This window comes from Anastrepha obliqua, chromosome 1 (assembly GCF_027943255.1).
Source record: "Anastrepha obliqua isolate idAnaObli1 chromosome 1, idAnaObli1_1.0, whole genome shotgun sequence".
Classification (NCBI taxonomy): domain Eukaryota; kingdom Metazoa; phylum Arthropoda; class Insecta; order Diptera; family Tephritidae; genus Anastrepha; species Anastrepha obliqua.
The window spans coordinates 150,533,078-150,549,909 of record NC_072892.1 but is presented as its reverse complement, the minus strand read 5'-3'; the positions used below and the strand labels follow the sequence as shown (position 1 = coordinate 150,549,909).

The following is a 16,832-nucleotide window of genomic DNA, read 5'->3' as shown; positions in this document are numbered from 1 at the left end:
CCTGTCTAGTGTACCGCACCCCTATAAAGTGATCGCTTGCTGACTTTAAATGTGGTCGTAGATACACGGATGAGGCACAATGCAGTGGACGTCCAAATGCGGTGGTAACACCAGACACCAGAAAAGAGCAAAAAAAAAAACCACAAAATAGTTTTGAATGATCGAAAAGTGAAGTTGCGTGAGTTAGCTGACATCGTAAAGGCAACAAAAGAACCTGTTGACTTTATATTGCATGAGCATTTGACTATGAGAAAGCTCTGTTCAAAGTGGGTGCCGCGTTTGCTAACTGTTCACCAAAAACAAGAAGGTGTTGATAATTCTGCACAATGGCAAAACTACATGAATTGAACTCGAATTGCTCCCATATCCACCGTATTTGCCAGATTTTGCCTCCAGCGACTACTGGCTGTTCGCAGACCTTAAACAAAACGCTCGCCGGTAAGAAATTGCGCTCGAATGAAGAGGTTAAGGTTATCGCTGAGGCCTATTTGGAGGCAAAAGATAAATCGTTTTTTTTTTTCAAAGTAGGTATTGAAATGTTAGAGCGGCGCTGGAACGATTGCGTTGTTCTTGATGGAAATTACGTTGACGAATAAAGCTAAATTTTAATGAAAACAAAAAAAAAAATTGTTTTCTTTTTTAGGACCGGGACTTTTCATTCAATGCGTTATGTTCATCATGGTAAAACGATTTTTAAAGGTGTGCTCTTTAACAGACCGTTATACGGCACTGAGCGATTGCTTGGAATGTGTTTGCAAAAAAAAAATTGTTTTCTTTTTTAGGCCCGGGACTTTTCATTCAATGCGTTATGTTCATCATGGTAAAACGATTTTTAAAGGTGTGCTCTTTAACAGACCGTTATACGGCACTGAGCGATTGCTTGGAATGTGTTTGCAAAAGAACTGAGATTATGAAAAATCAGCCAATGACATTTCGTTGTCGCCTGAACAACGACTGATTGGACGCGAGTGTGTGAGAATCCATGTGAAATAATCGGACACGATTCGGAATCTCCTAATCCCCCAAGTGACGTGGCAGCCGAAGTTCACCTCACAATTTTCTTTTTCACCATAGTTAAAGAGCAAACCTTGTAAATCTGTCATCCACACAAGTATACTTTTTAACGATCATTTTGCTTCCTTTTCAAAAGTAAATTTAGTGTTTTCTGCCCAAACAGACACACGCTTCTGTTGAAACCACGCACTTGTTAGACTACATAGTTTTTTCTTATTGTTCAGCTTGTTTTTGTGTGGCGAATAAACATGGAACTATCCCAAGACATGTTCGAGAAGCGCCATCCGATAAGAATGGCTTACCTATTTACACCGTTTACAGAAATTTTGTGTAGTGAGATTACAAATACAAAACCAACATTTAGTAACGTAAATATTTCAAGTAAATCATCCACAAATATTCGTTTTAATACAACTTAAACTATTAATAATGACAGTATGTTGATTTATTTGTCTTTCTTCCATGACTATAATAATTATTTTTGCATTTTTTATAGCACATTACAGTTTAAAGAGTTTATTTAACAAAAATGCCATTATGCTTTCGATAATTTTCTTTGCTTTTATCATTTGTATTGTACCATATTTGAATTGTTGCTATCAAATTAGAATTTCATAATTTAAGCACATCATAATGATCATTACGTAATATTTATAAGTATTTTTTGTCTTAATTAACTGCATTCTGCTGCACAGCTGTTTACAAAAACAAACAAAAAGATGAGTAGCGATACCATTATTAGAAACTTATAACTTCTTTTGCTGCCGTTCTCGTTCTCGTTCTCTCTCCCTAACCTCAATGCATGATTTTCAACATTATTGTAAAAGATAGTACTTGTTTTTGTATTCCTTTGGCAAATAATTGTGGAATGAAAATGTTTATAGAAATACAAACTGGCAGAAGAATAACTAATAAATTATACTGAGTGTAAATAAACAATATTTTTATACAGTAAATTAGTATAAGAGCACACACGTTTCTCTCGGCTTGGCGCACGCACAATATCGCTAGCTAATAGAACATAAAATAGGCATTTACAAAAATATTGAAAGCTACGCACGCTACCTACTGGGTCTTGGCTAATAAGACATTCATTTGTGGTGAAAATGGTGTTGCGAAAAAGGCCTACAATTTTACGAACGATAAACTGTTCCAAATGTAATGTAAGGAAAAACGTCAAGCTAAATTTATATTGAAAATTGTTTAAATAGCATTTTAACCCGCTCAGACTAATAGGTACATACATACATACACATTCGGCTTGCTCGAGTCACTGATTTTTTTTCAATGATTAAAAAAACAAAACAAAAATAAAAAACATTAAATCAATTCTGTTCTGGTTTTTTATAATAAGCATTGCAGTAACTCTGTTGGCGATGTTTTTGTAATGGTTGTCAAAAACAGAGTATACAACAATACGAGCTCAGTCTGAGTGTTACCCTTATACATATACATATGTACAAATATCAATATAAATATGTGCTTAAATATCTGTGTCTTTGATATCGGCTTTTTGCGTACAAGTACAAGTAATTTATGCACTCACATACATACATACATACGTGTTTTTCGACATTTTAAGTGTAATTTAGTTGATTTTAAATGCTAACAAAAATAGCAAGAAAATGCATGGGCATAATTTTTGACAAAGTTTCTCCTACTAAATGTCACCAAGAACACCAGGTTCGCACTTAATGCGAAAACAAAGAAGATCTTCCTCCAACTTTGGACCATTGGCGTATTGGCGTTTTGACATGGCTTCATATACATATGGTATTGTTTTTTTTTTTTATAAATTACGTAATAAATTTCTGTATGAATTTTGCATTTTTTATTTTAAATACATAACTTGCGCTAAGCCTGTATTTATTATAGTAAAGTTTAATTTTGTTTTTTTTTTTTTTTTGCTTTCTTGCTCTCTCGCTTCCTCTGTCTTTAAGGTCTACATACATAGTTTCTTATGTTGAAACTCACTTTTTTATTTTTTAGTTTTTTTTTTTTGTTTTTTGTTTAATGTATTTCCCATCTGATTTCATTTTTATGTATTCGAATCAACAAAAAAATAATTCAATATTGATAATTGATTTCGGTTTTTATTAAATTAAGCAAACATATTTTACTGCATAAATATTTATTTGTTATCCTTACTGATTTCACATAAATATTATATAAAAAACACTCTCTCTTTTAAAATTAACTGAAAGTATTTAGCCGTGGCAACATTGATTTAAGGAATTTTTATAGAATTTTAATCAAAGTAACTGTACAAAGTAATGGTTTAAGGCGTTTTTTGTTGTGCGCAACAGCAGACGAACACTTCGCTGACGCAGTCAGCTGTGTGCCCGCTCCTCTCGCTTCCTCCCGTTTTTTCTTTCTACTATGTTAATGTTGTAAGCGCTGTAAGTATTATGTCGCTTGTGTAAACCTTTGTGCAAAACTTAAAACTAAAAACTTTACGTTTTTGTGTTGTTTTGGCTAAGGCTTACAACTTGTGTTAACGCTGTACCGGTAATCAACAATGCCAATAGAGATTTTGTTTCGTTAATTAGTAGCGCTAATAATGAGTTATATTTATATACTGAGTTGTGACTTCGCCTATGCCTATAATGCCTATGCATTCATCTTCGTCGTCGTCGTCTAACGTCCTCGTTCTTCGCTCGCAGCAGATTTGTTCGTGTTATTTGCTCTGATTACACAGTACTGATAGCAAGTAGTGAGTGATAGCAAATGTAGCAGCGATAAGTATAAAATTTAGAGTTAATCATAATAATTATTCTTAACGATGCCATAATGGTGATGAAGAAGAAGAAGAACTGAAGGGGATGAGAGAGTTTTAGCTAAAACTTATCCTGAAATATAAACAGATTATTTGTTGCCGCCACAGCGATAATATTCTCTTGCGGATGCCAAGCGGTGTGCAGTATCTTCTTATTGAAGTCGAGACAATCGACACTAATCTCGTCTTTTTTTCGTTTGCCACCGGTGCAAACTTTACGCGGTTTGAGCACCGTTTTTGGTTTGATAATGTCGCGTGACGCCTCCAATGTCACATCCTTTTTCGAGTTGCGATCAAACACCCTAAAAAAATTATTATAGCTGCCCGTCATTATGGAAGTATCCTTGCCATTCCAACAGCATTCGAATTTGTCGAAAATGCAGTCATTCTCATACAGTGAACAGAGTTTAATGCGTAAGTATTCGTGAACCTGAAATGATGATGAGGTAAGAAAAATATTAATAAATTATAAGACAAGCCTTAACTTAAGTGAAATGCATGCAAACAAATAAAATTCCTGTGCCCATATGGATTTAAGAATAAGGAAAAGTATAACTCTATGTTTTTGACTTGGTTTTGTTTTTCAAAAATTTTCGTATAAGGAAACAATCGATTTGTTCTGAAGGCGACACATTTGGAACCAAACAATTTAATTCAATATTGCCCTGTAAGTATTTATAATAAATATTATAAGTATTGGGGTGGGGAATAAGTTCATAGCACCCATACATACTAATAACCCATCGGAATTATGTGGATACCTGGGCACTCCGGCATCCAGGGTAACACACTGGCAGATACAATTGCCAAAGACATATCCATTACACCAACAGTCACATCAGAAGTCATCCTACCTAGCGACATACACCGACTTATACATGAACAGAGGCAAACTAAGTTACTTCGTGAATGGCCGTATTATAAACACCATTATTCCAACATTAACCCCAAACGTTCAAAAACCTGCCTATCCATCATCGGTACCCACCAACCACATTACCCCATACACATGACTCCGTATTGGGCACACCATAATTACTAGCGTACACCTATTACAGGGTAATACATCCAACACCTGCCCCTTCTGACAAGCAACAGTCAGTGTACATCATCTACTGGTATCCTGTCTTGAACTTGCTTCTCAAAGGCATCACCACTTCAGCAACACAGATCCCCTCCTACTTCTAAAAGAAGCCACTGAAGAAAACATCAAAAATATTTACAAATTTCTGAAAGACACCGACCTACTCCGTCGTATCTGATTCAACATACATCACTAGCCAGCCGAAAGCCTCTGCTGCTAGCGCTGCGTTTACTTAGTTTACTTATAATTTTATTATCATGTAAGCTTTTAAAAATAAAAAATAAAAAATAAATAAAAAGTTCATAGCGTTTTTATATTTTCTTTCAGTTTACAACGATTTATTTGCTGTTTGGCAAAGGGTAAGTATCTATTCGATAGAACTCTTTCTGCTCTACATTTGTATTTTTAAGTTATTTAATTTTTTATTAGTTTTTAAGCTTAGAAATGGAATACCCAGGAGGTCAAAATCAAAATTTTCGAAACCTGCTCTTTTCTGCGTCCCGCCGAGGTCAAAAAGCTGTCGAAGTAACCCGGCACATTTGCGACGTGTATGGAGAAGGTGTCATAGGCGAGTCTACAGCACGTAAAGTGCAAAATGGCGACTTTGATGTCGATAACACGTCCCGTAGGCCTTGAGAATTCGATGAAGAACGTCTCAAATCACTTTTGCAGTAGAACGCTCGCCAAACGAGTCGTGAATTAGCGGAAAAAATGAACTGCGATCATAAAACGATTCTGCAACACCTTCACGCGCACAACGAAAAAAACAAAGAAGGTCGCCTTCAAATTGCTTCTCAGCACTTCGCCACTCCGCCATCGAGCAACACGCGGTCATAAACAACGCTTTTTGTTCCTCAACCTAAAATCAGTGTAGTTTGTCTAGGTAAACACTTTTTTAATTATCTTACAGAAATGTCTGGCGTGGTGATGGGACTAATACTGTGCTTCATAAGAACCACAAAATGGTTCCACGAAGGAAAATAAATGAGGTTCGCTTATCGAACAGTGCTATCGCAACGGACCTGTAAGGTGTAAGTGAGTTTGTCGTACAGGCCAACTACCACCACAACCTTACCTAAATGTTGTTGATGGAATACCACAAAACATTCTCGAAAAACTCCATTATTTTAAAAAGTTCTGTTGATGTAAAAATTCTAAATTTGCTCAAAACGCAGATTGCTCCTATATCGCAGACTTGAATTCTCTGATTTGTTCCCACGACAGTCTGTTCTACGTTATGGAAACAACCCGGATTTATACATATATTTACTAAAGCAGCATTCCTCATACCTCTTTCTCAATAGTCGCCCTCTTAAAGATGATTGGGATTTTAACAGAACTTGCACTCTAATTCTATCAAATATTAGTAACAGTACAATTTTTAATGTGTTATAACAAAAATAAAAAAAAGTGTTGATAAACACGTTGTTTTTGTTGTAACAGCTTAAAAAACTCCGCTTAGCGCGATACAACAAACCATCTGTCGCGATCGACGCTAACGAGCAGTGAATAAACCGTACCGGCAGGGCTTGATGACGCTAACTCATATTTTGTTGTTATCATGCGAGGCTTCATGTAAGCTGGTCATTCACTGAACCGAGCTCACCGGGCTCATCATTTTTTATTATAAATTTTACTTTGAAAATTACAAGGCATTTCATGGAAATTAAAGACAGTTCAAAGACAATGCCGATTTGTACTAAAGTTAGCAGTGTGCTGAACGTTTCCCAATCCGACAAAGGACAGAAACTGCCCTAGCAGCAGTTGGAACACAAATTTAAACAAACAACAACAACCAAGCTTAAATATGTGTATGTATCAATTCCATTCTGTTGTAGAATTTTTATTTTGAAGCAGAAAGTAGAGGAGTTTTTGTAGCACTTCGTAGTTATGCGACCATTATTTGGTATTTTTTAACGAAGAAACTGTTTACATGCCGCGATTACGGCTCTGATGACGCCATGGTGCAGATGAAAACTAGTCAACTCCAGTAAGGAGGAGATCAAATCTCTTGAGTGTGCAAGTAAAATTTCTCTGATCTGGATTTCAGGACATAGGAATATAGAGGGCAATGAATTTGCTGATGAGCTTGCGATGAAAGAGACTGAATAGGTCTTAGAGATCTTCTACCCGGCCATCGGCATCCCCATGACTCTTTTTAAAAGGGAATCGCACAACTTATTTCTCAAGAAAGCGCAGAAAAGATGGTGCTCCATTTCTTCATGTCATATTTCGAAAATCCTGTGACTCCAGTACAATATACGGCGGGCTCAGAAAGTTCTGGGGACTCCACGCCAAACTCGTAGCTGTGTTTACCGGCCATTGAACAATCGGCTCACACGCGAGGCCTACCATTTAGCCCCCCCCAGAGAAGAAGACTGTTGAGCACATCGTTCCCACGACAGTCGGTTCTACGTAACCGGAACGACCCGGATTTATATCCGGCCAAGGACTGTCACTTCAGCAGCATTGCTCGTATATGCACGGGAAATGTTTATGTTGCTACAACAACTGTTGAGCACTTTCTCTGTAAATGTCCAGGTTTGGCTGCTAGCCGATTAAGGTCACTAGGTACTCCATTCTTCGACAGCGTGGGGCAGCGCGCCAACCTAAATCGCATTAATATTCTTCCTTGCATCAGCAGCTCTGGCTGGCTGTAGATATCTGCCTACTGGAGGTCTCACAATGATAAAAAAACGGGGCTTTAGCGTATTTGGGGAGTGCCAGACCCCATTTCACCTACCTAACAATTTACATTATCACCAGCTCCACATATTGCCCCGATGATTTATAAATGCTCAGTGTTAATAACTCTGCTTATATTACTTCTTTTATCTATATTTTCTATCTGTAGTCATATGGAAGAGACGTTAACTCGAGTTCAAGGAGAAATTATATTAAATTAGTAGTATTTATTTTAGCAGTGTCCAATCTTTCAGATGTCATAATATTTTACTTTACTTTACTTGTCATTTTAATAGTATTATTCACAATACTTCAAAAGAGCAGCTCGTAAAAGAAAAATGTCAAAACTGGATATATCTCATAACTATTATTTTCGAGCATGAGGTCAAAGTGCATACTTCTCTTTCATATCTTATCTATAAGACCACAGATGTACTTATAAAATATTTATATTAATCATTAATCATTTTGACTAACCGGATAAGTTTCAATTGGTTTCGTTTCCATGTGCAAATCCCACACCTTAATACTTAGATAGTCTCTAGAGATCATATAACGTCCCGAGTTGCTTAGCTTTACGTCGCTTATCGAGCTTATAATTTCACTAAAGAAACTGCGGTTCGTTGGATTCTCCGGCTCCTCGAACTGTTTGCTATGCCGATCGCACAGCGCTGCCGAACGCATATCACATAGACGTATTGTGCCCTTCGAGCTCGAGTATACGAACACATTGCACTCAGTTGGATGGAATTCGGCGGCGGTAATTACCTCCGTCAGCTCTTCCATATTGGCTGGCTTAATATCGACTATATTAAAACTTTGATCGGTCACCTCAAGATGCCACAGATTGATTCGCAAATCGTCGGCGGACAGATAAGTCTCTTGGTCAGAATTAACGCTAATTGAATTGATGTGATAGGTGTGTGCATTGGCGTAGTTGCGGCGTGGCGACGCTTCCACCATAAGGGGAATTTGCTTAACTGAAGGAACTTTTAAGCCAGTTATATTTTGCGGATCCTTTGTTAGGCCGCTCTCCTCTTTTGTGTTATAGCCCTCGAACGATTTATCCCGTTCGCTGACCTTCCACAACTTAACCGTCTTATCGTTGGTTGAGAGTAGGAAGTGCGCAGGATTCTTTCGTCGCAGCCATCGGATCTTATTAATTTTTTCTTCTATTTCCAATGACTTTAAGTAATCGAATTCGGGTTCATGCGATTGAAAAGTCGAGTAAACATTATATTCACCGCGACGTGGTATTGCCGTTTTTGACATAGGATCACGCTATAAAAAAAACGGAATGGAAAAATAATGATTAGAAATTCCAATTGTTTGTTATGCCAAAACAAAGCTTACATACCTGAAAGATGACAACACGCCCGCCTTTATCGCCTGTTGCCAGCAATTCACCGTCATGATTGAATTCCACACATGAGATGATATCAGCGTCGGTTACGTCATCGTCTAAGGCGCCTTTTATCTGTGAGAAGCACCAGGACGCTTCTCCATTACCTGCGGGGGAGAAAAAATGAAAAAAATGAGCGTTTACTTATTAGGGCAATAAATAAAAATACTAATGATTCTTCTGGTTGACATTATCACTAACATTTGAAGCAAGTACCTATGTGCATATATTAAAAATTGTGCGCTTATCTCTGTTCATCTATGAATGAGTAGCTTATGTATGGACATTAGGCCGGATCGATTTGTGGGGAGACAAAAAAATCGCCCATTGCTCTGTGAAAATCATATTCTAGGGATCAAAATAAGAAACTTTGCCGAAGGAACCATACCTCTAAAACGAATTCTGATGTCCCCCAATTTGGGTCGAACTTTTTAGTTTCTTTTCTCATGTAAAGGCCAAAAATGGTGATATTTTTAAATGATTGTATGGGGAACCCCCCAGGGGAGTTCCAGGGGGTGTGCCACTGGCATGGGTGGATCGGCCGTCCAAAGTTAGTGGGGGTCGGTCATACATTTGGACTCGATTGGAGCACTCTAAATGGGTCAAAGTGAGATTTTTCGTTCGACCCAAATTGGGGGACATCAGAATTCGTTTTAGAGGTATGGTTCCTTCGGCAAAGTTTCTTATTTTGATCCCTAGAATACGATTTTCACAGAGCAATGAGCGATTTTTAAGTCGACCCGCTCTAATGGACATATACACATACTTGGACATTTGTACAATTTAAACTATTTTTGATTTCTTTTGGAGTTAATTTTTTTTTTTCAAAAGTATAACTCATCTGACAGAAAAAAACCAAAACAAGCAAAACCAATATAATTGAAAGCACCAAACTTTGTACAATATTCACAAAAATTGTCATCAAAATTTTCAACTTTTTAATCGGAATCTTTCGAAAACTTTATGGTATGCAGCTTTATAGCCCATTCCTTTTTAGTAAAAGTAATAAGTGTATACTCGGACAAAGCGAAGTAGTTCCTGTCATCAAACAAACAGGCGCACTCGCATATTGGCACCCACGTCACTGTTGACAGTTATGATTTCGAGGATTTAAAAAACTTCGTTTATTTAGGAACCAGCATCAACACCTATAACAATGTTAACCTTGAAATCCACTTAAGATTCTCTCTTGCTAACAAGTGCTACTTTGGACTAAGCAGGCAATTGAGCAGTAAAGTCCTCTCTTGACGAAAAAAACTAACACTCTACAAGGCTCTCCTCATTGCCCGTCCTATCTTATGGCGCAACAGAAGCTTGGACGATGACAACATCCGATGAGGCGTCCCTTGAAGTGTTTGAGAGAAAGATTCTTCGAAAGATTTTTGGACCTTTGCATGTAGGTGACGGCGAGTATCATAGGCTACGGTAGGCACGTTGACGCGATGCAGGGGCTTAATCGATTCTCAAACTGGATCCGGGCACCGAGAATAATTGTCGTTTGGACGATAACTCACCCTGATGTCTGGTACCGCTTGAGAACGATGATAAAGAGCTGTCACGTCCTAGTCCATCACTCCCATTGGACGAATTTCAGCCAGAAGGCTGTGCTGGCGGACCTAAGGGAGCTTTGCTGGCACCAAACTATGGGGCTACGCCAGACGAAATCCTAATTGGGAGGATACAACTCGAAGGGGTTTAAAGACTCATAACCTTCCCTAAGTATAAACTGAGAAGGCTTATGGGCAATCTCACAGACCACTGCAGACTGCGTAGTCATTTGCACATGATCGGGATATGCCGTTTCTGCTACCAATCTCAGGAGACTCCAATGCACTTTCTCCTCGAATGTAGCGCTATAGCGCGGGGAAGGTTGAGACATCTCGGCCAATTGCAGCCAGAAGAAAGGCACATACGCCCAATCCAACCCAGCTCTATCCCGAGTTTAATAAGGGAACTGAGTCTGGATGAAGTACTGTTGATGAGCAGAGGGAACAAAAGACCATAAGGTTGAAGTGCAAACCTCGAAGAAATCTATCTATCTATTTATCGTAGGCGATAGAACAATGAGCTGTATGCGCTTTACGAGGACATAGACATGGTGCAGCTAATAAAGATCCAGCGGCTACGCTCGCTAGGTCATATCGTCCGAATGGATACAAACACTCTGGCTCTGAAAGTATTCGGTGCGGTACCAGCTGGTGGGCTGGAGGTTTTACCAAAAACAAAATCGACAAGAAGTAGTTCCATTCGAGCACACAAAAAAAAACATTTTATTGTAAACTTTGCATGGATTGACCCGTCCGTACATACTTACACACATACTTCTGTTCAATGCTGTGCACTCGTATGCACGTAAACTACAGCACCAACAGTGCACGGATTCCTAGCGGTGGTTGTCTACGGGTTTATAAATATTGCATCATCAGACACATTAGTACACATTTTTTCTTTTGCATTGAGAAAGTAATTGATTTTTAAGTATGTGGCTAATACATAATTCAAACAAAGATTGGAGCAATAATCATCGTGCATGGCGTGGTAAAGAGGAATAGTTTGATTTGAGCACTATTTCTTCTACTGTTCAAGGATATCGATAATTTCTTGCTTTAAAATATTTCATTACAAAAAAACACACTTTGAAGTTCATTTGCAAGATTTTTTATTATTTATTTATGTCCATGAGAGGATATGCCACAGAGATTGGAAATTAAACAGATAAGATTAGATCTTTTCCGATGGCATAAATCATTTGAATTTTGACAAAAAAAATTAATAAGATTTTTGAAGGTTCTGCTTTTGTTACATTGTATAGATGTATATTGCTTCGCCATAAATCCACATTAGGAGTCAAAAAAAAATTAAAAACCACCATTGAATTCCCATGGGAAGAATGCATTTGTCGTAAATTTGATACAAAATATTTATGGACGTATTGATGTTATATGGTATTATCTCCTTTTTATTTTCGAATGTTCACCCGACGTGACCCACCCACTGAGGGCAGTTCTCTTTACTTTATTGTTGTCGTTGTGGCAGCATAAACGTTCCTTGGCCAGATATATAAGTAAATCCGGGTCGTTACGGTAACCTAGGAGCGACTGTCGTGTGAAAGGCTCTCTACTCTTCCCACCAGTTTACTATGCCCTGACAGTGCGGTGTCTAGTCTAACTCATCTAACGATAGGCACCGGGAACGAGCTGTTTCGATAGGTTGGTTCCAGAGAAAGAGTGTGAATAGATGGTTACTATCGTGCGGTGGGCTTTCACTGGACATATATTGGGTATAACGCGGTCAATTCTGGATAACCGACTACAATATCCAGAACTTAATTGGGTCAAAGTTACGCGGGTTTCGGGGGGCTGCTGAAGTTCCTCATCTGCAATAGGTGGTGGTTAGATCCGGGAATTTAGAAAGGTGCCAAGGTTCTCGCGATGAATGTCGTTTAGCGTCTGTCTATATACTGTTTTGATAGCAAGATGCGCTCTAGCAAAAGTCTACAGGAATGATCCCTCCGGTAACACCCAAGTAGAAATTGCTTGCCTGAGCATTTTGCTGTGCTCCTTAATCGGGAGCATGGGAGCCTTGTTCTGAAGGTATTGCGGGCAGGGAGCATCGGAAGGCAGCCCGTTGCTGTCCTGATTGCAATATTTTGCAACAGAAGTTTTATCCATTGCGAATCACGGGTGTCAGACCAGTAGAGCCGGTCGGCCAACTGCTTTAAATATCGACAGCAACAATTCTTTGTCTTTGTCCTAAGTGTTACCGGCTAGCGATTTGAGAACCTTTTTACGGTGGTGGACCGTAGTGGCAATTGCGGCTGTGCGCGCTCAAAAGGAGAGCAAACTGTCGAAGGTGATGTCCACAATTTTGGGGTTGTAAACGATCGGTCTTCTTATACAGAGAACTCCACTAGATCAATCCTAATTGCCTCCAATTTCTATTCTTTGTAATCATTAAATAATAAAGCCCAAAATAATTTAGTATTACGTATAACTTCGGCACATTGTGAACTCATAGAGAGCACCGGATCCTGGCCATAAGGCCCAATTAAGAGGAAAATTATCGGTCCAGTATCTTACCCAAGTGGTGTTGCAAGATTTCTTTGTAAATAATTCCAATCAATTTGGCTCGAATTTTTGCCATTGGACCAAACCCAGATGATGCGAGGCACTCCACACTCCAACCAATGAACCACCATGCATTCGTTCCCACGGCAATCGGTTCTATGTAACCGGAACGACCCGAAATTATATCCGGTCAAGGACTGTCACTCCAGCAGCATTCCCTGTACACGTATAGGGAACGAATATGCTACTACAACCACAACTATCTTGCTTAACTGTTTTTTTTAGTGTACTTAGGATTCTATTCCTGCGTTGGTGTACATCTCACTTAGGGTCTTCTATCATTTCCGAACACATTAAATTTAGATTTGTCACTCCAGACAATTAATTTCCTAAAACTAAGATCTTTATTCAGATGTCGTTTGGTAAAGGACAAACATTTTATTTTTTTTTTTTTTTGTTTTTTGTTTTTTTTTTTTTTTGGGGTTCAAACAATTTTCCCGAAGTTGTCTTCTGTCGACTTGCGTCTTGTGGGTAAGTGGAACTATTAGTTAACTTTTGAATTGGATTTTAGTTTGAGTAAAAAAAATAAAACAGCTTAGTGCACATATTTGTTGTTGCCTAATTACAAACAAACAATAGTCGAAGAAATTATATATGTACATATTGTATTTGTTTATTTGATATTTGTTGTTGTTGACCTCTTATTACTAAATGCTTCCTGCCCTCATTCAAACAGTCAAGGTGTCCAAACATATACATTAGGGCGGTTCAATTTTTTTTAATATAAAATACTTTGTTTTGCCTAATGAAATATTCTTTTGTCAATTCTTGACATGAAAGTTCATGGAAGCATAGCTCTAAAATGGAATAAGCATGCCCTTATTGCTAATTGGGGACACAAAAGACCATAAGGCGAAGTGTAAACCCTGAAGTAATCTACCTATTTTTAATTATTATTTTCATATTTTTATACTTTGTAAAATTTTTTTTTTTTTTTTTAAGAAAATGTATAAATAAATGTTCTGTTTAGGCTATGAAAGGAAAATATCCAATGTACTTTAATATAAAGTACTACGATTTAATAATTTATGGTTATGTGCTATTTTCGAAATTCATACGTCGATTCTTGAATGATGATTTGCCGAAAATTATAAATATATACACACGTGGCCGTGCAAACCTTTCCAGTAAACGTTTACGTGTAAATATGCATTTCAACCGTAGTTATAGTGGTTCTAGTCGAAATGATTTAAATTTTCATTTGAAATTGAAGTGAAAAATATTGACAAATTTATTTTAAGAGTTTGCGAGAAATCGGCGTTAAAAATAACATAAGAAATGTGCGCTAATTATTAGCAATCAACTCGTGATCAAAATATTGATTATTTTTACTTTAAAAAAAGCTCGAACGCCTGCCTCTTCGCGAGATAGTAAGAAAAGTAGTCATCCAACAGTAAAAAATTTACTCGAAAAAAAAATGTCCGGATGAGCGTTTGGCGCGTCAGAGCCAGAGAAAGATGGTGTTAACCCTAGGATTTATTTAAAGGATCGAACTAAAAACTCCATAGCAATTAGAAAGGACCTAGAGGAACAACATAATAAGTTCAAAAACTGAAATCCGCGCACAAACCACTTTTGTCTAAAAAAAAATTACACTTGCTAGGTGGGAATGGGCAAAAGCGCACCGTGACTGGCCCTAGGGGCAGTGGAAAACGGTAATATGGTGTGATAAAAGCAGATTTAACTCACACTACAACGATCATTTACCGTATGCCCCTCGATTCTTTAAAGAAAATTGTGAGACGAGAACGGGTAAGCATCCTGAAAGCCAAATGGTCATGCTTTTCTTTCTATATATTATGGGGTCCGGTCCTTCACTCTTTGTTGATGGAATGATGAACTGTTGATCGTTCGCGTTATAGAAGAACAATATAGGCATACATTTGAGCCCATCTTTCGGGACGACCCCGCACCATGCGTATACAGAAAAAATATCTTCATAGTTAAAAATCAATAAGTTTTTGCTCTAAAAATGTTAGTTTATGAAGCATTATAAGTTTTGGTAATAATTAAGTGAATTGTGGATACTTTTCTAAAATTTTGAGAAACTTGTTTTTATTTGGTCAACATCTAATAGTTGAATGATTTTACAAGCAAAATGGAAAGTTTAATGGAAATATCCTCTTCTAGTTCACCTTGTACAAATGTTAAGACCCTATATATTATGGATAAGGATGAGTGAATACCAAAAATTAATTTATCGCACCCAAAAACCATAAACATACATTTTCTTTAAAAAAAAAAAAAGTATAACAAAATAAGAAAAGGAAAATTGTTTGGGCATTAATAACTAAAATTAAAAATAAATCGGCTCAATATCCATCCAAGAGGGAAGAATACTTCAGTCGACTAAACTAAGTAGAGAAAAAGTTTGACCCGACTTAATGTGTATGCCTTTAGGCACAAACCTACCCTGCAGGGGAAATCTAAACTAGCGAAACAAATTTCTGATTGAGAACTAATACGATTTCGCCCAGCTGGGTACCATTTCATTACCAGTGTTGCGAGTAGTGACATCACTTTTGAGTTTAACGCTGTCATTGTACAAAAAGACAAGTAAAAATATTCCTCTTCCTATTTTTTGACAGGCACCCTAGGTGTGAGTTTGACAGGCAGTCAAGTGGTTGATAATGTGAGTGCTTGGTATTTTTGCTTGAGCGTAGCGGCTATGCCAAATTAGAATTTTTATGGTAAAAAAAAATAAAAAATAAATAATTGGGGCGTACACTTCTGTTAGGTGTTTGGCCGAGCTCCTCCTCCTATTTGTGGTGTGCGTCTCGATGTTGTTCCACAAATGGAGGGACCTACAGTTTCAAGCCGACTCCGAACGGCAGACATTTTTATGAGGAGCTTTTTCATGGCAGAAATACACTCGGAGGTTTGCCATTGCCTGCCGAGCGGCGACCGCTATTAGAAAAATGTTTTTATTAATTTTGCTTTCACCGAGATTCGAACCTACGTTCTCTCTGTGAATTCCGAATGGTAGTCACGCACCAACCCATTGAGCTACGGCGGCCGCCTATTTTATGGTACAATTAATAAAAAATATGCAAAATAATATATAATATTTGAGCTGGAAAATTTGGAATAACAAATATTATTAATATATTTTAATATATATATTTTTATTGAGAAATATCTGCATCTTTACGTAATGGATTAGACTTTTTGATACGATTTTCTTTGAAATTTAATCATTTTGTATGCAACCATCTTACACAAAGGAGGGTTTTGGAATCAGGTGATCTCAGCTGTGGCTATTTTGTGACAACCAGGTGAGAATTTTTACTTATAGATCCGTACAGTTTTTTGTTTCTCATATACTGGTTTCATACTGGTTTAGAATTATCGGAAAATAGTTGAGTGGTTTTAAATTCATAAGAAGTACTCTTGGATTTTCCTGCTGGGTACACACATATGTGAGAGTAACAAAGGCGTGTGCCGGCATAAATAAATACAAATAAAAGAATATATACACTTTGGCTAGTCGACGTCACCGTTTAAATTTCTATTGATTTGCGGAATTATGTTTATTAGTAATTGCGTCATAAATGAAAAGCGATAAACGCGTAATACGTATGTTTGTATATTCACACACACATAGCCATGCATATATTTTGTGCGAAAAATGCTGTGTGTGACATTTGGAAGCCATCGATAACAATGGCTGCTTGAATTATTTGCTTTTGGTTGCGATACGAAATCACAGCAGAAAAATCATAGAAATCATAAATAAAAGGCTAT

General features: G+C 37.5%; 1 protein-coding gene across 5 annotated transcripts in view; it reads right to left on the bottom strand.

Moving 5' to 3' along the window:
* Nucleotides 1–1,429: 1,429 nt before the first annotated feature.
* Nucleotides 1,430–16,832, bottom strand: part of LOC129236469 (protein phosphatase PP2A 55 kDa regulatory subunit) — a 98,257-nt gene continuing 82,854 nt past the window's right edge. For all 5 annotated transcript variants that reach the window (XM_054870884.1, XM_054870883.1, XM_054870886.1 and 2 more), the window contains 3 exons: nucleotides 8,917–9,068; nucleotides 8,037–8,840; nucleotides 1,430–4,220 (listed from right to left, as the gene is read on the bottom strand). In XM_054870884.1, coding sequence (XP_054726859.1) covers nucleotides 3,852–4,220; nucleotides 8,037–8,840; nucleotides 8,917–9,068 — 1,325 coding nt within the window. In that variant the 3' untranslated portion in view covers nucleotides 1,430–3,851. The remainder of the gene's footprint in view (nucleotides 4,221–8,036; nucleotides 8,841–8,916; nucleotides 9,069–16,832) is intronic.